At 39.3% G+C, this 25,326-nt stretch overlaps 1 protein-coding gene, 1 long non-coding RNA gene, 1 other non-coding gene and 1 pseudogene across 3 annotated transcripts; 2 read left to right on the top strand and 2 right to left on the bottom strand.

Annotated features, from left to right (window-relative positions):
* Window positions 1-5,795: 5,795 nt before the first annotated feature.
* Window positions 5,796-8,543, bottom strand: LOC120461484 (uncharacterized; annotated as a pseudogene).
* LOC120461593 (uncharacterized) lies at window positions 5,948-14,682 on the top strand. Its single transcript, XR_016146010.1, has 7 exons — window positions 5,948-6,105; window positions 6,216-6,346; window positions 10,958-11,012; window positions 11,219-11,312; window positions 12,701-12,759; window positions 12,886-12,994; window positions 14,154-14,682. It is a non-coding gene; the product is annotated as an uncharacterized LOC120461593 (long non-coding RNA).
* Window positions 14,683-16,173: 1,491 nt separating this feature from the next.
* Window positions 16,174-20,836, top strand: LOC120461487 (uncharacterized). The gene is made up of 13 exons (XR_016146011.1): window positions 16,174-16,253; window positions 16,351-16,419; window positions 16,500-16,586; window positions 16,797-17,139; window positions 17,230-17,512; window positions 17,642-17,860; window positions 17,952-18,037; window positions 18,180-18,227; window positions 19,595-19,651; window positions 19,755-19,948; window positions 20,049-20,213; window positions 20,350-20,598; window positions 20,699-20,836. It is a non-coding gene; the product is annotated as an uncharacterized LOC120461487 (transcript).
* A 186-nt stretch (window positions 20,837-21,022) lies between these two features.
* Window positions 21,023-21,514, bottom strand: LOC148997144 (P2X purinoceptor 7-like). Its single transcript, XM_089118542.1, has one exon. It carries the CDS (start codon window positions 21,512-21,514, stop codon window positions 21,023-21,025), a length of 492 nt encoding a protein of 163 aa, XP_088974668.1.
* Between the last annotated feature and the right edge of the window lie 3,812 nt (window positions 21,515-25,326).

The raw sequence follows: 25,326 nt of genomic DNA, 5'->3' as shown, positions 1-25,326 counted from the left end.
ATAGTGGGTTATTGGACAAATAGTGGGTCCGCGGGACGGGGGAGTGGCCGGGGGCGGGTCCCGGGGCGTTTGTCCGGTTTAGTGGGCGATCGGACAAATAGTGGGTCCGTGGGATGGGGGCGTGGCCGGGGGCGGGCCCCGACGCGTTGGCTCGGTTTAGTGGGCGATCGGACGATAGTGGGTCCGTGGGACGGGGGGCGTGGCCTGGGAGTGGGCGGGTTAGTATTCCGTGAAACTCCCACCCACCCAGTGGACGGTTGGACAAATAGTGGGTCTGTGGGATGGGGGGGTGGTGGGGTTTCGACTCTCAAGCGCCAACTATACTGCCCTACAAAGCAAAAAGGCAGTAACTACGCAGAGTGCAGAACTGAGAAAAATGACTTTTGCTAGGGCTTTTTGCAGTTTTTGTACAAACGACTACCATTTTTCTCTAAAACGAGACACATTTAAGATAAGATGTTTTGTCACATAACAAGGGATGCCTTGAATGTCATAAAAATTGTAATAATTAATGCTTTTCCAAAACTGCAGTTACTGCCTTTTTGCTTTGTAGGGCAGTATAGGCGTCCGAATCGGCCGAAATCCGTGCGTATGGGTAAAAAGGGGGTTAGTCGTAAAAGGCCCTCTCTCTACCAAGCTTATAGGGGAGTGGGCATCCCACGAACTCCTGCGATCCATCGGGGCCATTATGGGTCCGTTGGCAGCTTTTTAACATGGGCTTTTTTCCACGAACCCACGGTTTGGACTAACTCTCGCTATTCCAAGCTTAATCCACTCATTATTTCAGCTTTAAAAGTCCACTTGATGTCACAGTGATGGATGACAAATGCAACTTTGCACATGTGCATTCTGACTCGAGTTAACTCGCTCGCATAATAACTAACTTAACCGTTTGTCCTTTTGAATTAACTTATAATAACAATTGCTCGTTCAGTGCCGGGCCGCGCAGACGTTATTTATTTGCTATCATGTGTGCTGCTCTCGCTGGAAGCTCCGGTTGCCAAAGAAACATGACATGCGAAAAACTTGAGACTGCACATGCGCGCTAGCTGGATCAGCCTAAAATTTTTGTTTTTTGTTTGTTTGTTTTTTTAACGAATTTGAGAGTCATAGAAAACATTTATGTGACAATTCACCTCAGATTTTGCTGCTGATTTGAAATTTGTGTCAACACAAAGTCTGCAAGCATTTTTGAATTTTGAACTATTTACTGTATGTCACATAATAGGAACACGAACTCAAAATGACAGTGACACTTATACATAGTAGCCTACCTACATAATAATTACTACCAAGAAAAACATAAAATAAAATATAGAAATAAAATAAACTTAAATATAGAAAATAAAGATCTGTTTCCTCACTGCACACAAATGGCAACAAACCATTTAATGATGGCTATCTGACTTAATTAAACAAACATAAAACATCTTGAAGTGTGCATTCTGTGCAATCAACTGCATTCAGTTACATTTGCTTGCAAGTATATAATTATATATATTCAACATAAATGTTCTTGAAGCCTTGCCCTAAAAAAAATATTAATGAAAATGAATATGAAATGCTATGCAGTGCAGTGCAACAAAAAAAAAAAAAAAAAAAATCAGCTCTCTAAGCTGTGTGTGTCTTCATCTTTAATAAAGTGGTGCTTACTAGGGCTGCTTTAATTTTCATGTTTGGCCTACATGTTGCTATTCAGAAACAGCAAAGCATTTACACTAGCAGTGCTGAGGCAGGTCCGACGGTTCTCCAATGTGCGACCAGAGATGCTGAAGGCTGATTCACAACTCACACTAGATGCAGGCACACAACGTATTTTTCTTGCCAGTTGTGCCATTGATGGAAACATATTTTGGTTGTGTTTCCAAAAACTATGAATGTCTCTGTCATTTTCCATTGTGGGCTTGTGCTTCAAATATTGTTCTAGCTCATCAACCCCTGAATCCAGTTCAGCATCCTCAATGTCAGCCCACTGACTAAAGTTTTGCTCTGGTCCTGCTGGTGCTGGCCCAGCCATCTCATCTTCCTCTTCCTCTTGCATCTGCTGGGCATTCACCTCAGTTGTAGCTCTTTTAGGGAAGCTGGCCAACTCGCCACGTGCACTTTCATATATTTCCTCCCTCTCTTCTGTGGTGAACATCCGAAGCTGCTTGAATTTCGGCCAGAGCAGCACGGCAAGCTTTTCATGGTGTCCCAAAACTATGCGTTCAGCCAAAAGACCCAAGCACCTATTAAATAGAATAGAATGTATTTAGTTGAATAATCCATTAAAAAAACACGTAATTAGGTCTAACTATAGCAAATTAAATGGATAATATTATTTTTATTTTTTATAGAGCACATGTACTTACTACAAATGCAGGCAATCTGAAGAGAAGAGTAATTATTAGACACTTACCTGTGTTTCAGTATCCTGAGCGGCGCTGGTTCAGCTTGGGACTGTGAGATTTGGCAGTGGGTCATCACCAGCATGGTTTTCCAGAGGGCTACTAAGTTGATTGTACAATATTTTGAGCCACTGAGTTCTTCAGTTGCCTGCTTAAAAGGCTGCAGGAATTGGACAAGCATCTGAAGAATGTCTTTCGATATGTGACTCATGCGATGCATCTCTCCTCGTCCAAGCAGAATGGACTGAATGTCTTCAAATCTCGAGTTTAGTATTCCATCTTGTTTCACATTCTTGTTTCAAAGACTGCTTAAGTTGAAGTTGTAATCCAGAATGTTTAAAAAATGTTGTCAGGGTCTTGCATTGCTCAATGCAACTTCTTACTTCTTGCAGTTCTTCCTCATCTCCATCATGCTCTTCATCACCTTCCTTAGACTTCTTAAAAGTGTGCTTCAGCACAGTATTCAGTACGTGTGCTATACAGCTTTTGTGCATCCATCGAGAGAGCGCTGCCTGCACATATGCTCCTTGGTCACTGACAAACACAAGTCTGTCGATCTCATCTGGCAATAGACCAAATTCACCTAATTGCTTGAACAGTTCTGTCTTCAGGTTTAAAGCCGTTTTCTTTGCCCCCGATGGAAATGCACATGTACATATGATCCTGGTATTAAATTCCCAGGCATCGTCTATATAATGCAGTGTAATGCAGGTGTAACTGACCTTCCGATGGTCATCTGTCCACATATCTGTGGATGCACCGCATGCCAGTCCTTCAGCTATGGCTTTCCTAACTGTTGGCAGAAGCTCTGTTCTGAGACTTTCATATTTCTTCTGTGTGAAACGAGACACCGTCACACCAGATGGAAGTAAGTCCTTCACGTTACACCGGCCATGTGTTGCTCACGTGTCTAATAATGTCTGTGCTAATTTGGTGAACGCGGGTGTTTCAAACATGCTAAAGGCCCTTAAATCCTTTGCGCAGACTTTAGTACATTTTTCCAAAATCGCATCCTTTGCTTTTTTTGGAACTACACCCATCCTAAGAAACGGCGCCACTGAAGTTTTTTGGGTCAAAACATTTTTCCCACACGACCTGGTGTGCTTTAAAAGATGTGATGTGCCAGTTTTTGCTGAATCAAACTTCAACAGTGCGTCACACTTATTACACTTAACTGCACTTACTTTTTTCTCATCTTTGTCTACAATTTGCATGAAGGATGCCCAGACAGAAGAGGAGCCCGTAGGTTTTACCTCTTTGTACTCACTGTTTTTTAGCTTTTTTCGCACATCACTGAAGAAGGTATCCATTATTACCGTGCGCGCAGTGCCCTGGCTTGCATTAACTCTCTCTGACTGAGTCTGGGCGCGGCCGCGCGCGCTCTGCTTCTAACGGCAGAGAGAGAGAGAGAGATCGCTTTTTTTATTTCTCTTTTCTTTACCTACTTTTAAAAGTTGCAAAAAAACACAAGCAGTGCTGCTGACTGACTCATTCTGGCTCTGATCGAGTCAGACTCCGATAGCACGGGTATTGCACACAATGTTAAACAGACCCGGGACCCGAAGTAATAAATTCGGACCCGACCCGGACCCGGCTGATCATTTAAAGGAACACTCCGACTTTTTGGGACTTTAGCCTATTCACCTTACCCCCCAGAGTTAGATAAGTCCATACATACCTTTTTCATCTCCGTGCGTGCTATAAGTCTGTTTGACGCACCCACCGCTAGCCTAGCTTAGCACAAAGACTGGATGTGACTGGTTGCAGCTTTCATACTGATCCAAATGAGTGGCAAAATAACGCAAACGTTTTCCTATTTACATGTTGTGATTTGTATAGTCACATAATGTACAAATAACAAAGTCAAATGAGACACAGACATCTTTTAACCGTATAAAACCTGGGAACTATTCTCTGAAGGCGAAGCACTGCTACTTTGACGGTGTAATAACCGCATCACCGGAGACACGTTGTGGTGAGGAGCGGAGAGTTTCGCTCGGTGTTTGGGTAATAGAGTCAGCAATTTATAAATAGTAAAAGCGTAGTTTAGAGTCATGGGTTTTCGCTCTATTGTAAATAGCTGCGACTGTAAACAGGGGAGGTAACCATGTTTCACAGAATTCCAACTAAATATGCTGACTGGATGAAGAAATGGCTAACTTACTCTGGATATTTATCCAAACACACCTAAGATTATCAAGGGACATTATGTTTGCTCGGTACATTTCAATGAGGACGACTATTTTGAAAAAATGGAATTTGCCACACGGACCATAATGTGCTGAAGGATACGGCTATCCCATCGATAGCACAGACAGGACAAGTGAATCACCTGCGGCTGAGGTAAGTGTTCCGTTATGTTTTTAGATGACCTACTGTAACAGTGCCTTTAGCCAGATCTAACGTTAGTGACACTATTATATGATTAGGGTATGAATATGTTTTTATCTTGATGCGGTGCGGACGCGCTTGGGGAAAATAAACGAGCGCGTTCACCGCGTTGAACTTGCACCCTGCGTGCGGCGCGCCTAGTAGCCTAAATTTGAAATAACCATGGAAATAACGAACTTGAGCGTGCAAAAGGGTACGATAGGCTGTGAGTTCATTGTGCAAAAACAATTTGTGCTATTACTTTCCCCTTTTTCTATCCTATAGTAATGCAATCCTGTATATTATATAGGCTAAATAGCCTACATTTGGTTCAGTTAATAAATTGCATTTAAAATATATTGATTCCTGTAATAATAATTATTTATTCATGTGATATTTATAAATCTGGGTGCGTTTTTGGTTGGAAATCAATGAAACATGGTACTGTATTACCTGGTCTCCCCTGTTTATTGTCACAGCTCATACAATAAAGCAAACACCCATGATAAACTATGCTTTTCTATCCAACGTTAGTAATTGCTGACTCTTTATTCCAACGCTGAGCGAAGCAAACTCTCTGCTCCTCGTCACGGTGCGTCTCAGGTGATTGTTATCACTCTCCCCAAGTAGCAGTGCTTCGCCTTCAGAAAATATAGTATTTATACGGTCAAAAGATGTCTGTGTCTCATATGGCCTTGATATTTTGCACACTCTGTGACTATACAAACCACAACATGTAAATAGGAAAACGTTTGCGTTATTTTGTCACTCATTTGGATTAGTATGAAAGCTGCAACCATTCACATCCAGTCTTTGTGCTAAGCTAGGCTAGCGGTGGGTGCGTCAAACAGACTTATAGCACGCACGGAGATGAAAAAGGTATGTATGGACTTATCTAACTCTGGGGGGTAAGGTGAATAGGCTAAAGTCCCAAAAAGTCGGAGTGTTCCTTTAAATTGTAGACCCGAACCCGTACGGGTCCCGGGTCGACGGGTCTCGGGTGCACTGTGAAGACCTCTAATGTGTTACACTGTTTAGAGCCCGGTGGGCCATTTCAAGGTAACATTAACAGCTTATTTTGGATATAAAAATGTACTGTTACAACTTAGTTGTTTTAAAAGGAAAAAAAAAAATACCCTCAAGATTCTCTGGCTGGTCAATCAGTCGAAGCATCATTCCTGTGTGCCAAATTTGCTCAGGAGTTTTATTCCCTTCTGTTCTCAGTGGGTGGTTGTTCCAACCTTCCACAAAAGCCTCAGGTCTGCCTTCAGTTTAGGAAGGAATGTCAGGTGGACTGTCAAAAGATCTTCTACAAAGGGACTGTCACAGAACAGAAGGGCACAGACTGGTGAGTATGAACAGAGTTTATTGAATTAAGGCACAGAATGGTAAGTAGCGTGGTAGTTGAAGTTGGAGATGGATATAAACAGTCTGATGATGGTTTTCTTATCTGAATAGGAGCGGGAGGTCGGAGAGCTGGCGGGAGCAGCGGAGAGAGGATCGGAGCTGGAGACTGGAGTGGACTGGCAGCAGACGGGGACCAAGGACGGGAACAGACGGGAGGCTGACGGGCTGGAGAATCAATGCAGGTAAGTAATAGCAGGAACGTGAGATAGCGATAGGGAGTCTGTAGTCGTGGTAAAGACGAGACCAGACAGTGAGTGACTGAATGAGGTGAGTATATATGGAGTGGATGATAGTCCGGATAAGTGATGGCAGGTGGTGACGGCAGGTGGTGATGATTAGTAGTCAGGGGAACCGGAACGAGTAGGCGGAGTGAAGGTATCTGGTGCTGACGCTGATGGATCCGTGACAGGGACAGGGTCGGAGTATGTCACTTTCACATATGAGCTTTGAAAACATAACATTAATCATTGAATTGCCTTTTGTAAATACATCTCATTGATTTTTTTTTCCCCAGCATTAAACCATTTCTAAAATTCCACAATGATAGGATTAAAAAAAAAAAAAAAAAAAAAAACAACAGAAGATGGACAACAACAAACCTTACAAACATGAACAAATCAAATAATAATAGAACAGACACAGGAAACATTTAACTGACCAAGATGTACAACAATCTACAGAAAGTAGATGATAAATAGCACAAAATGATGAGACAAACCCTTACCTCTGGAGGACACATCAAGAAGGTGATCCTTCTCTAGGCTGTGGAGTGTGTTGTAATATTTTGATATCACACATGTTCTGACATCCCGCCACAAACGTTCAATCCTACGGATTTAGAAATGATTATTTTAACAATCGAGGGAATGATAAAATGTTATTATGTTATGATTTTACACACAATATACCTCTTTATTAGTTTGGTAAAAGTATCCAAAATACAAAAGAGTGAAAACCTTTGATTATGGACACTTTTTCCTGACATGAAGCTTCCTCGATCAGTTCCACGGACATTGGGCTATTTCAACATTCTCCACTCCCTGATCACCTCTCACCCTGAAGTGCACACACAGATGACCAGTGTGTTAAAATCTGTCAGAGATGTACAATACACAGAAATAAAGTGCTACATTGTGTCATTTAAAATCATAATCCTTGAGAACCCTGAGTTTACAGTAAAATCTTTCTTAAAATATAACATCTATCATGTTTGTTACTGTACCTTGAAGCCTGTAAAAACTTACATTGAAGCCTGTAAAAACTTAACTTGAAGGTATTCCATGCCCTTTAGTATCTTTTTTGAAGGCAGTGAATGCGGTTGATGCACGATTGTTTGTTGCAGCATTTAAGCACATCACCTGTTACGAGAAATTTTCATAAATGTACATTTTCTATTTGTCCATATCTTAAATGTACAGTTGGATTACACTCTGGTCCCTTCATGCCTCAGGGAATCTGATAATTTAACATTTTAAATAGATAAATAATAAATAATTTAATTTAACTCTTACTACCATGCGGCATCCTATATTATAACTTTTTCTCCCACGTCAACAAGGTAGTATTTCAGCCATCTGAATGCAAACATGTAATTATTTGGTGTACATCATAGCAAATTTGAAGAAGGCCAACACATCAGAAGGCCAACACATGAAAAGACCCAATGAAATGAAATCTTACCTTCCTGGAGTAGCCGTCCACTGCACCAAAAAGTACAATGTTGTACCTGATGGGAACAAAATAAAGAACCACATTACCAGTTTCAACCTGGATTTTTATTGTAGAAATGTCATGGCAACATAATTATGCTTTGAGATCTATCAGTGTCTGCATCATTATATTTCACAAGATAAATAAATAATGAATAAACTGTACTGTACTGTACAGTACTGACCTGATAAGTTTGTGGTTAGTGTCGACATGCCACAGTGAAAGGGGCCCCCTGACAGAGTAAGTTCTTCGAACAATGCAGCCCAGTCCAGTCAGTCTAGAAAGAATCCCAAGCGAGTCCACTCGATGCATTGATGCAGTAACTCTCCTCCACTGGACGTGGATTCCCATGGACTTTAGCCTCCCTTTGACCATCCGATAGCCTGCTGTGGGCATTTCATTTTTGATGCGTTGGACTGCATTATCAAGCTCTTGGTCAGTAGCATTGCTGTAGTTCTGTCTGGCAGAGAGACTCCCTCATCCGTCTGTTAACTGTACTGGCTGAAACCCACAGTAACTTTGCAATGCAGTTCACAGACAGATTTATCTCCAAAAGCTCAACAAGTCTCTCCTTCTCTAAATTGTACCTGGGACGCCCCATCTCTCCAGCTACAGTTTCAACAGTACTGCTGGTAACTTCAGCAATATTCAATGTGGTCCATGACCAAATGGAGGAAATCTCTTAACGCCTGTACAATATCTGGGGGGACATTAGCATGCCTTGACAGTGCTTCCCAGAGGTACAGCTCTTGCCAACATGCAAACTGTAAGAAGTCCAAGTCAAGAGGTGTTCTTGAAAGTGCTGACTCTAATTTAATGATCAGCCTGGAAGTAATCTCACGTCTGACTATGTCCTGTTGAAGTGAAAAACAACATGAAATTAACACTTAAGAATATATTGAATACATATTCATTAATTCATTAATTCATCCATTTTAAATAGCAAGGGGGCGGGGGGGGGGGGTAAAGTTGTGACGTGTAGTTAAATTGGATTATACTAACATAAACGGCCACTAGTTCAACTAAAACACTTGCCATGAGAGGTTTGACTAAATGTTATAGTTAACGTTACGTTAGTTTGATGAGAGACAGCTAAGGTTAGCCCCTGCTGAGTTTGCTTAAAACTAGCTAGTTAAGGTTGATTAGCTTATGTCAGCCTATATATGTTCCAAACAAATTTCAGATTAAATTGCTACATTGTCAAACACATAGCTCCCATCATATATCATTATCACTTACGCCTACAGCTTTAGGTGTCACCGCCATTCCGTCCACTTTGCAGTGTGTTACTGAACTCCGTCTTCCGTAAGATACATTTACTCCGTGCTTCCTGTAATTAATGAGAGCTGTCAAACAAGGTAGAAGGATGTCTCTGTGGTTGTGATGACGATGAAAGGTGACCAATCATAAGAGGGCCAGTGCCTTCCCATAGGTCCCGCCCCCAAATTGTCAAAAGTCATGTAGACGCGAGGGAGCAGAAATCAGCTGAGCGAGCAGAAATCCACTGCGCGAGCAAAACAGCACTGCGCGAGCAAAACAGCACTCCGCGCGCAAAACAGCACTCCGCGAGCAAAAGCCCGCTGCGCGCGAGCAGGATTCCATTGTACAAGCAGAGTTAACCTATGAGAGAATGCCAGGCGCTCGCTCGCAGCTACCAGTACACCTCTCGGTTGTTGAATTTGTGCGTGATTACTTTTCTCGTGCCAGCTGAAGGTTCATTTTCGCGCCCGTGAAATAACATAATGTGCTCGTGAGCATGTCTTACGCGCTCGTAACTTTTGACTAAAAAATAACGCCATAGAAGTGGAACATCCAGACAACACGAAGAACTGATGAAATCCAGATGAGGCACGAGCACAGGACCACACCGAATGACAACCACAACAATCTGACAACAAGAGGGAGAAAATGCTGGGTATATATAAGAACTGAAATGAATGGCAGCTGGTGACACTAATCAACACAACAAGTAACCACACCCACACAATTACACTCACACAGACACATCAGCATGAGACGATTCATGAACCGTGACAGTAGGTGACGGTATGTCACTAGTTACGTTTACATGGACACAATCGGAATGAAATCAATACGATTGATGAATCCAATCATAGTGTTTACATGAATGATAAATAAAGTGATCGGGTTGATGTGCGCGTTTATATGTCACAAGATTCAAATTGTAATTGATTTTTTGACATGCGCACACTGCACGAATATGCCACTGTTTGTGCATAACTATTCTCCCCTATTGGTTCTGTATTTGTTTTAAACAACAGACTTAATATTTATCCATCTCTGGTCATGATTTGGAGACGATCAGCATGAACCGTTTTGCTGTGCTTATTGTATTTATCATGCAGTAAAACCCCGCGCCCAAAAGTCGTGTGTGGAATCTAAAACAAGCACCAGTGGGATGTTGTCCTGCTTCACTTCACAGACACTGAGTGAAATGAGAACTTTTTAATAACGGAAAACTCATTTATAGGACACTTTATTCAAAAGGAAAAACAGCTCGTTACGTGCGTCTCGTCATTACGCTATTTCAACGTCAAGTGTTACTCGTCAACACGTGTCACTGTTAAACTGTATACCTCCACGGGCAAAATTATGGTGGGGCGACGTGTGTCTGAGCTGCTTAGAGAGGCAGCTGACCCAGATAGCAAACTGACATTGAATCAACGTGGAAATATGACATCGAAACAACGTTGATCTGACATTGTTTTGCTCATCGAATTAACGTTGAACCAACGTCAGACGCGTCATTCTTTCAAAACTAACGGAAAATCAACTTGAAATCAACGCGTTGTTTCAACGTTATGAAAGCAAACCAATTTTCGATTTCATTTAGCTTTGAAGAATGCCGCGTCTGACGTTGGTTCAACGTTAATTCGATGAGCAAATCAACGTTGTTTCAATGTCATGAGAGACGTCGTTTCCACGTTGATTCAATGTCAGTTTGCTGTCTGGGGATAGACTGGAAGAAATGGATCAGTGTGAGTAAAATATTTGAAAGTCATTGTGTATCCATTGTATCCTATAGTTATAGTACATCTAATCCACGATCCATCTCTGTACAGCACCACGAATATGGATCGTGGATTATGCCATATACACTGAAAAAATGGCAATGGGCAGATTGTTGAATTTGCCTAAATGCATTTCGTATTTCCTACATGATTATTTCATGTTTCTCATCCAAACATATTTTAGTCTTGTGCCATTAATTTAATGTTGAAGGATGTTCAACCTTTGAAAAAAAATCATGTTGAAATGAAAGAAATCAGTTATGTTTTCTCTGGAAACTCCGCCCCCATGAGAACCGTTAACTGCTCGTGCGCGCCACTCCGCCATTTTCTCTCACGCTTTGGAAGGTGGAAGCAGAGCCCGTGGAAGCTGACTGCAAGTTGTCGTGGTGGAAAGCTACAGTCGAAGGTAATTAACATTTTTTAACTGAAATTCTATTGAGAAACAGTTAGTAGTCCGTTTGAGCGTATTTATTTTCACCGAGGGAACTTTTTTTATTTACATTACTGATTTTAGGGAAAGGCAAAAGTTAGGCCTAGTGCAAATGTTTAAGGTAACGTTAAGTTAGTTAAGTTAACGTAACGTTATGTATCCCGTTTAAAATCCGACTTGCATTACAGTCATTTAATGGTGTACAGTCACAAAATGGTGTACAGTCATTTAGGCATATTTTTTCTGTGTATGAGAACTATTTCGCGTCAGATAATGAGTGGCGTCAATGCATTTTGGGTGGAGGAGGGGATATATTAGGCCTGAACGTGAATGTGAATGTTAAAATGCTTTCTGGGTCTGGCCGAACTGTAAAGTTATACCTTTTTACATTTTATCACAAAAAACACAAAAGTTACTTGTTATTCCGCGCTTATTGCAAATTCTATTTTATAGAAGCTAACGAAGTTTAATTCTGCAACGAATGGAAAAATCCTGTCAGGTAATGAGTTTTGCCGACAGGGGTGGAGGGATAAAGAACGTAGCTGCTAATGTCTAAATGTTAATCGACTTTATTTTCTCATTGGGAAATCTGGAAGTCTCATAAAATGCTTGCCACGTTCAAATTGTGCTGAAATAATACAAATCCGCTCCAAATCCGCACTGGAGCAGAAGCATCGATAAGAGTTAACGTCGAGGGCATATAATATCGATGTTTCATAACTCCTGGTTCTCTTGTGGAACCAGTTTTCAATTCCAATCCCTAACTGCGACAATTTCACTCGGATATGCGACTAAAATAGATGTGTGCGAACTGTAAAATGTATTTTGGAGCACAAACAAAAAGTCGCTGCGGATCAGTCTTTAATACCTTAAATTGTAAAATAAGGGGTTTAAAAAATATTAGTCATACTGCCTAATGTGATTATTAAACGTCAAAGGCTATGACTTATGGAAGTTCATATGAGTAGCAAGCAAATAATTTTCAATTTGAAATGTAATACGCAAAATGACAATGCAATATGTAAAATGGCAATGCATTTCTGTATTTAATTTCCTATGCATTTGTCCAACGTTTGGTGCTAGATTTAAATGATATAATTTACATTTTCCATTTCATACACTAGATTTAAGTTTTAAAACTACAATCTGTTAAAAACATTACCGTTTACTAATGAAACCTCATTCTAAGCCTTATTAGTAACACTGCTACAATAAGAATTTATCAGTTTATTATTGTTATTATTATTATTTTTATTAAAAAGGAAATGTGCTCAATTCCCTGAAACCCTAACTAGCCCACCTCTGGGAATATGTTATTGCTTTAAAACTAATTATTTTTATTTATTTATTCAAATATTTTACAGATATCAGATTCATGTACCAGTGCACATGCAATGTGACTAGTGAGTTGTCTCTAGTAGTGGTGAGTATTTTTGTAAAACTACTGCAAGTATATTTGATATCTTTCTCTATGTTGTGTTTGTCCATGTCATTTCAATATTCCTCTCTATGGAAATGTTAAAAAAAAAAATTTTCTGTCTCCCTCCAGTGAATGTGGCAGTGTAAAGGGTTCCTGGTAGCAGTTCCAAGTAGATTGGCATTACTAAGTCATTATAAACTGAGACATCCACACTTTGGGCGTACAAGCCGTTATCCATGTAAGTACTCAGAATGCCCATGCACATTTAAGACATGGAATGCTTTAGAAGACGGCTCAATTGCGTGAGACTCGCGCTCAATGCGTGTGAGAGTTGGCAACCCTGCAAAAGGCATCAAGAGCTGTATACGAAATGGGGAAAACGTATAAAAACCCGCTTCTTTTTTCTCGTCACTTTAGCCTTCAAGGCTAAAGTGACGAGAAAAAAAGAAGCGGGTTATTATACGTTTTTTCGTCCACTGGTATCGTCCCATGCTTTTTTATTATTGCTAGGAAAGCAATCTTACATTGCCTCTCTTGTTGCCTTTTGACTGAAAATGATAAAGAAAAGTCACACAATGTGATATCATATCAATATTTTATTTTCTGAGTTGTGTATTCTGAGTTTGTTGCAGTAAAAATCCAAAGACTAAGTGTCAGTAGCTCACTGAGTTCAACCATTTGACATCATCTGTAGAAACCCTAATTTATGTAGATCAGCGGGGTTAAAAATGTATTTTTAAAAAAACTGCTCTTCTTTTCACCCGTGGCCAGGATGATGATGTCGATATTAGCCAAGAGTGTAATCATCAAGGGGCTCTGCGTATACCTCAATTAGGACCCAGACAATTTAGTAAAAGAGTATGTGGAGTTCAAAGGAGTTCAATTTATCTTTCATAATTAAAAGCTCATTAACCAACCAACCTGCTAGTTCGATAATAGATCAGGCCCTTTAACAGGATTGTTTTCTTTCTTTTTTTTTGCGGCCTAAAATGACTGAATTTTCAGTGGCTCAAAATTTGCGGCATTGTTCCTTTTGTTGTTGAAGGGTTTTGAAATGGACATATATTCTGAGGTGATCATTCCACAGTCACATAGCATGTTTTATTAAGTTAGATGCAACAAATACTTATAAAGTTATAGTTTAGAAGTAGTGCAGCTGTGTATAAAGCCAATTGGATGTCTTGGGGTTAAAATTGTAGGACCATCCACAATCCTAGAACTAGTCTAACAGTAATCTGTAATCAGTCATCTATGTTTCTTGGTCTTATCTGGTTTACATTGTATGCAAGCTCTTTCATGATATCTACATTATTAAATGATTGAAATTACATTTGTTATAATATTCCCAAAGCAGTGTCCGGTGTTCTGTAGAATCTCATTTTGTCTGCATTCTGCAGGTTGGTGACGAAGCCTCTATTCAAAAATCCACAGAGGAGACCACAGTGGGACTCTACATTCTAAAATTTTATGACTGATCTGACGACATTGGGATTGTCCTTGAAGGCCAGAACATCTTGCAAGGCTTGGATAACTTTGCATTAACTACGGGAATGCTTTTTGGTCTAATGAGGTACTGCAGAAGATAATCATGGACCTGGAAGGATGCACTCCATCCAAGAAAGCTCAAGTTCTCAGAAACAGACTCTATGAGTGAGCTGTTTCCATGGTACGGCAGGTGGACACAATGCAGTTTCCTACCTCTTGGAATAAGGAACATTTATTTTTTATTTCACACACTCACAAAGAACTTCCTTTATTCAAAAGTGTACTCTGTTTGATATGAGTAGGTTGACCACTTGGGTGGGTGCTTTGAGTATGGGTGCTTTGAGTAAAACTGATATGCTGTCATAGCTTAAATTCCATGAACAAATGTCAATGATCAATGACAGCATATCAGTTTTACTCAAAGCACCCATACTCAAAGCACTATACTCTGAAAAAGGTGGACAGTAATGATGAGTATTAGTAGTCCAAAGCTTCCCCTGACGTTTTTGTTTATTTTTCATGAATTTTAATATCTGGGTGGATTGTCCTATTAACCAATAGCTTTAACCAAAAAACTATGCACATGTTAAAACAAGCACAAACACAACACAAAAAAGCTGTGTTAAAAATAGCTTAAATTCCATGAACAAATGCCAATGAGCAATTTTTAACACAGCTTTTTTGTGTTGTGTTGTTTTTGTGGTTGTTTTGACATGTGCATAGTTTTTTGGTTAAAGGGACACTGTGTAGAGTTTTAGGTATTTTATTATCAGAAATCAATATTTTTATTCATAAATATGTCCTCAATGGTGTACAAATACCTCTGCAAAAAATCTGACTTGTCCTCGTAAATGAAGAATTTATTATCTTTATGTACATGGGACGGGTAGGTTCACGGAGGCTTCCATGTCCGTTCCGCCATCTTGAAAAACTATAATAGCAAAGAGGGCCAAAAAGTACCACCAGCCAAACGCGTTTCCACAACGCATTTTCGTTCAGACTCAGAGCCAGCGTCACGTCACATTGAGAGCATTCCCTGAATTGCTCTCCTATGATTGCTGATTGCTCTATTATTTGTAATGGCGGACCATACATATGCCGAGTCACAGGAGAATGCATCTTCCACGCAAAAAAAGGCAAGACTAGAACGAAAAAGGAAACGTGACCGGAGATTGCAAAAAACGAGAGTAAATATTGGGATCGCGTTTTCAAGGTGGAAAGAGCTAATGCAGCATAAAGATTTCAGAAGAGACGCTGAAATTGCCTGCTTTCTCCTCGACAGGTTAGTCAATGTTACAGTCTTACTTAATTTTTTTGTCATTGCTTGGTTGTGTACTTTATTATATATACAGTATAACATAGGTAAAAAAGTTAAACAAGGTATTTGATGAATAGCAGCTATTGACTACTTTACTCGCTGCTATTGTGAAGGTGCTAAAAACAAGGTTTGTAAGTTTACTCTTTATAACCTATAAATTCAGTAAGAATATAGAGATAATGAATGTTTTTGCATTGTTTGCACACCTAATGATATTTCAAGTTTTTAGTTATCTGAAATTTTATGTTATTTATCATTTATACTGTGACCTCGCATTGAATAATACAGACGCATACAGTAATTTTGTATGTAGCCTATGCCTATAGTTTTATTTGTGAACATTGGAGAGGGTCAACAACTGCTGGAGTCAAGTCCCTTTTATGTAAGAATAAATGGTCAATAAACCATGATCTGATTTTCCCATCTGATTTGTGCAGTTATGAGAGTACCCTTTTGAGTTGTAATACATCAACCCCCATCAAGGCAAAATGTGTTCAAGTGGCAAATGCTCCAGCGTTGTCAAGCATTTCCAGTGGGACAGATAGGTAAGTCATTTAATTGAAATAATTTTTTAATTGTTAAAATACAAGTTTCATATTAAACTTGTATCTACCTATGCATCATATTGTCTTATGATTTTTGCTTTTAGAGCTGAACAACAAAGTGCACCGGAAGTTGAAACCCTTGAACAGAGGTAACCCATAAACAGTCAATTTTGTGTCCCATATCAATACTATCTGGTTGCATGTTTTCAGCTAATACATGCTTTGAATTATCATTTATTTTCATAGTATGCATGACATGAGTATTGTTGAAGAGGAGTTGAATGAAAATGCCTTCAATGACCCCATGAACAGTGTGTAAGTGGGATTCTCTTCTATTGTATAATTTGATTTTTTTTCAGTTTTTTTTATTCATTTCAGTTTGTTGTATCTTACAGGATTGATTTGGAAGAAGAGGGACCCTCATTTCATGGTTACCTGGACGACAGCTCTGATGAGGAATACCTTCCAACAATTTCATTGCGGTGAGTCATTATCTATTACTTCTTTTTACTTTGTTTATGTGCTGAATTTTTACATGTAAAAAAATGTTTAGGGCTATTTTGGAATGTTTTTGAATTCTTTTAGTTCACACTGATGTCTCAGGTAATAAATTTGATCATGTTTATATGCCGGAAAAACTTGGAAATAATTCAATTGAACTGTGTATGATCCCTGAAGTTCTTCTCTTCCAGAATGGGTGGTGCAATGAAGGGAGCACAGGTAATTGACAATCTGCCAACTATTGGGATTGATGAGACTGTGCATGATCTGCCTGCCCCTGAAGTCCCTCTCGATGAGCCCTTGAGTCTCGAGCTGCCGATTTTGCCAGGCCCTCAGAAGGTCCTCAGTGAGGATGACATTATTGGCGTTAGATCAGCTGTGCTCTATGAGAACTGCTTGAGGCAGCTTGTCACATTTTTAACTCTTCCCGTGAACAGATGCACTGGTGTCTTGAGGACTGGTTTAGTGTGTGACAGTGTTGCCCCATTTTCAACAAACATCGGCATCAGGGGCACTGCAATGAGTGTTGAATGGGTAAGCCTTTCACATCACATCAAAATGTATCGTAACAAATGGCACTGTTTATGCCTTATGAATTTTACAATGCTACCCTTATCTTACCAGATCTGCCCCAATGGACATTGCCTATGGCGGTGGAATTCACAGCCTGTGTTGAAGTTTGGCATGCAGGCTGGGGACTTTCTTCTTTCCACTAACATTTTACTTTCTGGAAACAACTACACTAAAGTTGCTCTCCTATTTAAATTCATGAACATACAAATGGTAAACACCAACACACACTACACCATCCAGGACACCTACTGTGTTGACACTATTAAAGCTTTTTGGGAAGAGAAGAGGTCTGAATCCATCAGCCGAGCAAAAGGGAAAGATGTTGTGCTCCTAGGTGGGTAATTATATATTTGAACTTGTTCTCCATTAATTGTTATGGTATTAAACAATTAAACTAATTTTGCAATCACTTTATCATACAGGTTTTGTATTTTGAAATTACCTGTATTTCCTTTTTCTTTAGGTGATGGCAGAAATGACTCACCAGGGCATTCTGCCTAATACTGTAGCTACACAACCATGGACCTTGACTCTAAGGAAATCATCCATGTGGCCACTATAGACAAGCGGCAGACCAACTGGAACTCCAACATCATGGAGAAGGAGGGTTTTATCCAGACAGTGGACAAGCTTACGCAAGAGATCAAGGTAGTGGAGTTCTGCACGGATGCTCATGTTTGGAGCCCTTTTGAGTAAGTGGTCAAATAATAAAACATTTGAATAGAAATATTGAATTGCTGATTGAGAAATGATTCTATACTTCAAAGACCCAGATAAAGGAAAATATAAGGATCTGAAAATTCACCACAGCCTGGACATGTGGCATGGTGCCAAAAATTTGTGCAAAAAAATAGCAACCGTAAGTTCTAATACATCTAATTTCATTTATAAAGATTTGTACCTTCCTGCATGTCGGTGTAATAATTTTGTTATGTTAGGTCTCCATCAAAATATTTACAAGGACTAACTTCCATTGTCTCTGTTTTGTTAATTACCATAAGGCGGGAAAGGTGAAAGGACAGTCTATTCTCCTTCACTGGCTGAGGGATGTAGAGTTGATCCGGATACTCGGCTGAAACGAGTATCCGGTACGGATAAAGCACTTTTGTCGAGTACAAATATTATACGAGTAATACGAGTCAATATCTGTGCTCGGATAAAAAAAAGAAAAAAAAAAGAAAAAAAAAAGTAATGTTGAAATTAGGGCTGAGCGATATATCAATATAAAGAATATATATTTTAAATGTGATATGTAATTAGAGTTTGCGCTGCACGCCTTGCTCCAAGCAAGCTGCTGAGTGCTGATCCAGAGCTCTCTGCACTGCTCCCCGCGCCCCAGTCACTCCTTTTCCACTTTGCGTGCTTGATTAAAGCATGTTATGTTATAACATGAAATAAAGTCTTTCACCTCAGCAAAACGGACTTTGTCCTGTCAGCCGTTATACTCTAACGTTAGTCGTAGCGCACACTCAATTGCACGCGCAAATGCGGCGGCGCGCGCTGGATCGCCTCACTGTATATAAAGTGCAAAAGAAACAACGAGCATGCAACACTGTTGCGTTGTAAATAACACGAAATAAAAACAAAGCAGGTATGATTTTAATTCTATTCACCAGGAGCAGTTTCAATGTTTCATTAACAGTATTGTCTATTCACCAAGGTAACTGTCATGTCTATATTAACCCCTTAATGCCCCTATTTTTCTTTGTGTTATTTTTTATATTTTTTAAATGAATGTAATGGCTCATACCAACGTTGTATTGACAAAATAAATAAACCAATTAATAAATCACAATTACAATTCTCTGCAATTAAGATTTTTGTCATAATCATGCAGCCCTAAGGTGAAGAAACCTGTTAATTATTTATTCATTTGATTTTGCAAATGTTCATGTTTCAATAAAACTACTTGTGACATGTCATATTTGGCTTTGACTGAACATTTGCTCTCACTTTGCAGAAAAAATATCGGGATATATTTTGTATATTGAAATTCAGCCTAAATATATTGGGATATGACTATTGGTCCATATCACCCAGCCCTAGTTGAGATGAAAACTCTTGTTCGTTACATTTTACTTCATATTTGCAACCACATGTGTTGTATTCATTGTTGCAAAACTTGTTCTGTAGTTCGTTGTTATCGTGATCAAAACCATTGATCTGAAGCTCAATGCTGATGCTGTCATGTAAATAGTTTTCTTATCAGCAATAAATATAACAATTTCTGATCAACCCATATCAATTGCATGCTTAAAATAACATACCGGTTAAAGCCCCGCCCATTTCAAGACTACCCGACCCACTTCCGGGTTTAGGCCCCGCCCAGTCCGAGTACAGATACAGATACAGATAATTCATATGGTTATACAGATACAGATACAGATACAGATAATGCTGTACTCGCTCATCCCTAATAGTTAACCATTTCTGGTGGTGCTGCAAGACGGCAGAAACATTTGAGCAGTTTCTTGTAAGCAGGAAGAATGTTATAATAGAAATAAATGATAATAATGCAATGAGTCAAAAAACTTTGATATGATAATGTTTTTGTTTAATTGTTTTACTTTCCTCAGGCACTTTGGATTGGAGTTCTGCATCATGTTTGCAACAATCACACCTGGGAAACAGGAAGCTGCCAACACGACCACCTTGAAGACACTCAGGATAAAGAGTGGATTGAGAGAGATTCAAAGAGCCATAAAGCGCTTGTGGAGATCGTCCTCAACAAGCGTTGGCAGAAGGATGTCCACAAGTATCTGCGCTTCAGGTAAAGCGTGGAGACATGACATTTTAAAAGAAATCTAAATGATGCGCAAGTCATGTGTGGGTGTGTTTTTTAGTCTAAATCTATTTTTTAATTTGTCCAGATCGACAGCACATCTCGAGTCTTTTCAGAATCACATTCTGATGTATGCCAGCAAGCGCCAGGCCTTCACTCCCCGAGTGTATGACACGAGAGTTGTGCTTGCAGCCCTGGACTACAATTTCCACCGGGAACGACCGGCATACAGGACGGCTGAGGGCCAACAAGTGTATGTCAAACTCTCAACAATTTGTTATATTCAAATAATTGCAATTTCACATTTTAAATTATGTATTCAGAAATATGACAGTTTATTACTCATAATGATTAAATGACTTGTAGCAATTGTCTTTTGTTAATTTAAGTTATAGGAAGAAGTACAATAAAAATGCCAGAAGATATAGCCTTTACACCATGAAGTGTACAAAATCATATGGTTACATCCCTGAGATACAAGCACGCATCTTGAAGGCGAGAGTCACAAGTGGAATTGGGATGCCGCGAAAGAGGTCCCTAAGAGCAGATGACCCAAGGCGTCTTGGTGTTGTGCCACCGATACATACCGCCACCATCAACATCAGAGCTGATGCATACACAGGTCACCAGAGGTCTGGGTAAGTGACAAACATCTACTTGGCCTTATTTTAGCCCATTAATTTTGTCACATACTGATTCTTCATTGTGTATACATTTAATTGCACTTGTCTTTCACAGGATCTACCTTCCATGCTATTACCAACTTGGAGACAGATTGAGATTGAGTTGTTTTACTGATATTTGAGTTGTAAATACATGATCAAAAATCATGCTACTTATAAATAAATATATGTTTGCGTTTTCAAACAAACTTCATTTTAAGTTTTTTGTGTATCATTCATTTTGCACATCATTTTGAAATGTTTCTCTATCCCTATTTTAGAAAAAATACATTACAAAGTAAATTAACAAATATTTTATTCTTTATAACAAAGTGTGAAGTAAACAGAACTTCAAAGAATACAACATATATAAATCGATATTACTATTTACAAAACGTTTTTAGATCCCTGGAATGTAGCCAGTGTATTGTGCCTGAGGGTCTGGGAATTTTTCCCTAATCCTGTAAACACAGCAGCTTGGAATGACTCTCCTGTTTCCCTGTCCTAATGAGCCATGCTGCCAGAAAATAAAGTGTCTATAAGCTGCATGCCTGTATTCTCGGTTGTCATCACCAGGCTCCCTTACATTTCCGAAAGCAGTGAGATCCTCCCGGTACTTTCTATGTATCCGAAGATATCCCTCATCCAGGCAGTATTGTGTAAAATGTGGAAGGAGGCTCACGCAGTGTGCAGGGTCCTGTCCACAGCATTTCCGCTCCCTGTCGGTCGGCATGTCTCTGCAGTTGCTACAGGTACACCATGGTACCCCTGGAACCTCCGCAGATGTAGGGGCACCATGTCTTTGCTGATGCTCGATCAATAAATCAAAGACCAGACCCGGCTGCCTCTCCAACAATCTACCTGTGAGGCGTATGTGATCCTCAAGGCTCATGTTCTGCAGTAGTCTCTGAAGAAATGAAAGGAAATATGATTATAAGATAAGATCTAGTCCATTAGATATACATGTAGGTACAACATACATCATGTTTTGCAGTATATTGCACTTGAGGCATTGCAGGGATCTCATGTATAAGTGTTTTTAAAAAAAATATGTGTGCGCAAAAGAAAACATTGCTCTCTGTAAGATTTTCTATAGCTTTCTTTTTTTTATATATTTAAATTATCAATTGGCTAAAGTTATGATTTTGCTATGTGGATAAGATTGTACAGAGAATTAAAATTAATTTTTACAGCTAGACACATAAATTGTACAAACCTCGGTCGTTTCTCTTCGCTGCCTTTGAAAACTTTCAATTCTACTTTGATCGTCTCTTGTAGTTGCCGGGTATCTTTGTCGTCGTTGTGTTGACTCTCGCGCTCCTCGTCGTCCATCTCCTCGCCTAACGTTAGATCCCACTGATCCACTGCCTCTCTGTCCTCTCCCTCTACCTCTACCTCTTCCTCTTCCTCTCCCTACTGCTGAATCATCCGATGATGATATCTAACAATCAGGTAATTCAGAAAATATAACGAATATAGGCGGCATTACTACTAATTACAACAGTTCATGTTTTTCAGTGTCAGCAACTCATACTGTAACATTCGTTTGTTCATTGTGTCAAGTTGCTGTTTTTTTTAAATTACAAACCTGTTCACCCGGAGAAAAACTCGATGAAGTGTTACTACAAGGCATCCTGTCATAGCATTTTGGTACATAACGGCAACCGTAGATGCAATACGCACTTGAAAAAGCGAGGCGCTGGAGAGCAAAATTCGTTTGAATGCAAAATAATATTTAACCACTAGATGGGGGTAGATCCTACACAGAGTCCCTTTAAAGCTATTGGTTAATAGGACAATCCACCCAGATATTAAAATTTATGAAAATTAAACAAAAACGTCATGGGAAGCTTTGGACTACTTATACTCATCATTACTGTCCACCTTTTTCAGAGTATAGTGCTTTGAGTATGGGTGCTTTGAGTAAAACTGGTATGCTGTCATTGATCATTGACATTTTTTCATGGAATTTAAGCAATTTTTTAACACACAGAGAAGGCTTGCTACTTAAAGGAGAACTCCGGCGAACAATGAACCTTTGGTCTAATAAAACATCGGTACCTAGTCAATCGTTCTCTGAGATTTGTTTTCATGATAATCGAATGCGAGTTTTATCTCTAAAAACTGTTTAGCGTATAATGGTAGTAATGGGGGCATTGACTAAGTAAAAAGAAACCGCTGGTTTATACCACTAACAAGGCTCACAAATAGCCCCACACTAACGCAGTAACATAATGAGGCTCCATACATGCAAAACGAAGCATTGAGAACTTTGTAAGTGTACAGACCGTTTAATAAGAAGATACTTTATGAAGACAGTTCACTTCATGTATACAGACAGGAGCCATCTTAAAAACTAGTCTCGATAAGTCAAACCACGAACGTCGTGCTGAGTGATCTGAACTCTATGAAGTTCAACGAACTTCTGAACTGTATGAACGACGTTCAGGGATCGACTTATCGAGACTATATTTTTTAAGATGGCTCCTGTCTGTATACATGAAGTGAACTGTCTTCATAAAGTATCTTCTTATTAAAGGATCTGTACACTTACAAAGTTCTCAATGCTTCGTTTTGCATGTATGGAGCCTGATTATGTTACTGCTTTAGTGTGGGGCTATTTTGAGCCTTGTTAGTGGTATAAACTAGCGATTTCTTTTTACTTAGTCAATGCCCCCATGGCTAGCATTATATGCTAAACAGTTTTTAGAGATAAAACTCTTTACATTCGATTATCATGAAAACAAATCTCAGAGAACGATTGACTAGGTTCCGATGTTTTATTAGACCAAAGGTTCATTGTTCGCCGGAGTTCTCCTTTAAGGTTTTTGATAAAAGGATTTTTCTTTATTTAATGGACTTCAATGGGGACCAAACGGTTCAAGGTCCAAATGAGAGTTTCAGTGCAGCTTCAAAGGGCTTTAAACGACACCAGACGTTGAATAAGGGTCTTGTCTAGCGAAACCATCGGTCATTTAATAAATAACAAAGTTTAAGTTTTATAAGCACAAATGCTCGCCTTGCTCTGTTCTGTGATGCGCGTTCGTGACGTCGATTCAAAATGTCCTGCCAGGGCTCCAGACTAACTTTTTTCACCTCAGTCCTGAAAAACTTTTTGAACCGTCCTAATTAAAGTGAATGTCAACCGTCCCAAAAGCAAAATGTTGTTTCTGTACTTTATTGTCTATAGTTGTTAGTCACATAATAAAAACACCATTACACTATTTATGATATATATTATTATATAGAGATACACCGATTGATCGGCTGGTGATCGGAATCGGCCGATTTTCACGTGATCGGCCATGATTGGCCGTTTTTATGCCGGTCAAACCTCGTAGTAAACCTTGTGAATTAAGGCCGTTTCACACTGCAAGCGGGAGCAGCGAATTTTTTTTTTTTAAGCGTGCATGTTAATCCACACTGGTAGCTGGAGCAGCGTGTGAGCATGTTATTCACTGAGTGTATATAATATAACACGATCAAATTCACGTGATTGAGTGATATTAAAATGCGTCATTCCGTTCACAGAACGCTCCGTATATCAAAGGTTTTTATTTTTGTGCAAAATCAATCTAGCGCTCCGTAAACCACTGTCTGATAGGTACTTTTGCCTATTAATAAGATACTAGATTCAGATCGTTTCGTGCAGCCTAGCGAAATGATCGGTCATTTTTTTTAAATGACCGATGGTTTCGCTAGACAAGACCCTTATTCATCATCTGGTGTCGTTTAAAGCCCTTTGAAGCTGCACTGAAACTCTCTTTTGGACCTTGAACCGTTTGGTTCCCATTGAAGTCCATTATATGGAGAAAATCCTGTCATCAAAATTTTAATTTATTTTCGACTGAAGAAAGAAAGACAAGGACATCCTGGATGACATGGGGGTGAGTAAATTATCAGCAAAAGTGAACTATTTTAAAAGTGATTTGTTATTATTTAAAATTTATATTATTTAAAAGTGAACTAATCCTTTAATAATACACTAATGGTTAGCCCATTATAAATAACTTCTGTAATAGTTTAACCAGGGTTTCTACAACTTTTGACAAAGAATCTCAGAGAACACTGTCAAGACACACATTTAAAGGGATCGTTCACTTTGAAATTAATTTTTGATATGTTTTTATCTTACCTCAAGGGCATCCAAGATGTAGGTGTCTTTGTTTCCACAGTAGTTTCAATTTTGACATTTTTTGGTCAAACTGTTGTTGTCTGTCAGTCATACACTGGAGGTTAAGGGGGTCCACAATCGGTTCACCTCAAAGAGCATGCACAGAGAAGTCAAAATTAATTAATGATTTAATGACTCGTGACTGTAAGTACACATTGATGGCATAAGACACGAAACGAGCGGTTTGTGTGAGAAAACTAACCGTATTTATATAGTTTTTACTTCTTGTTAACAGCCGTCGAACTGATCTGAATCAGATGTCCAACGTTGAACATATTTAGATATACCGGAAATCGCAATGGAAGACGATTTCGATATATCTAAATATGTTTAGTGAAAGGTAAAACTTCCGAAATCTCTGTGTAAACAATGCGTGACGTAGACGCGCGAGAGATCACTTCCGGTGTAACATCTGGAGACGGTTCAGTTTGGTTCAGTTGGACATCTGATTCAGATCAGTTCGACGGCTGTTAACAAGAGGTAAAAACGATATAAATACTGTTCGTTTTCTCACACAAACTACTCGTTTC

This window comes from Pimephales promelas, chromosome 2, assembly GCF_988280905.1.
Source record: "Pimephales promelas chromosome 2, fPimPro1.hap1.1, whole genome shotgun sequence".
In the NCBI taxonomy this organism is placed as follows: Eukaryota; Metazoa; Chordata; class Actinopteri; order Cypriniformes; family Leuciscidae; genus Pimephales; species Pimephales promelas.
The sequence above is the reverse complement of the archived record's forward strand: the minus strand, read 5'-3'. Positions and strand labels throughout refer to the sequence as shown.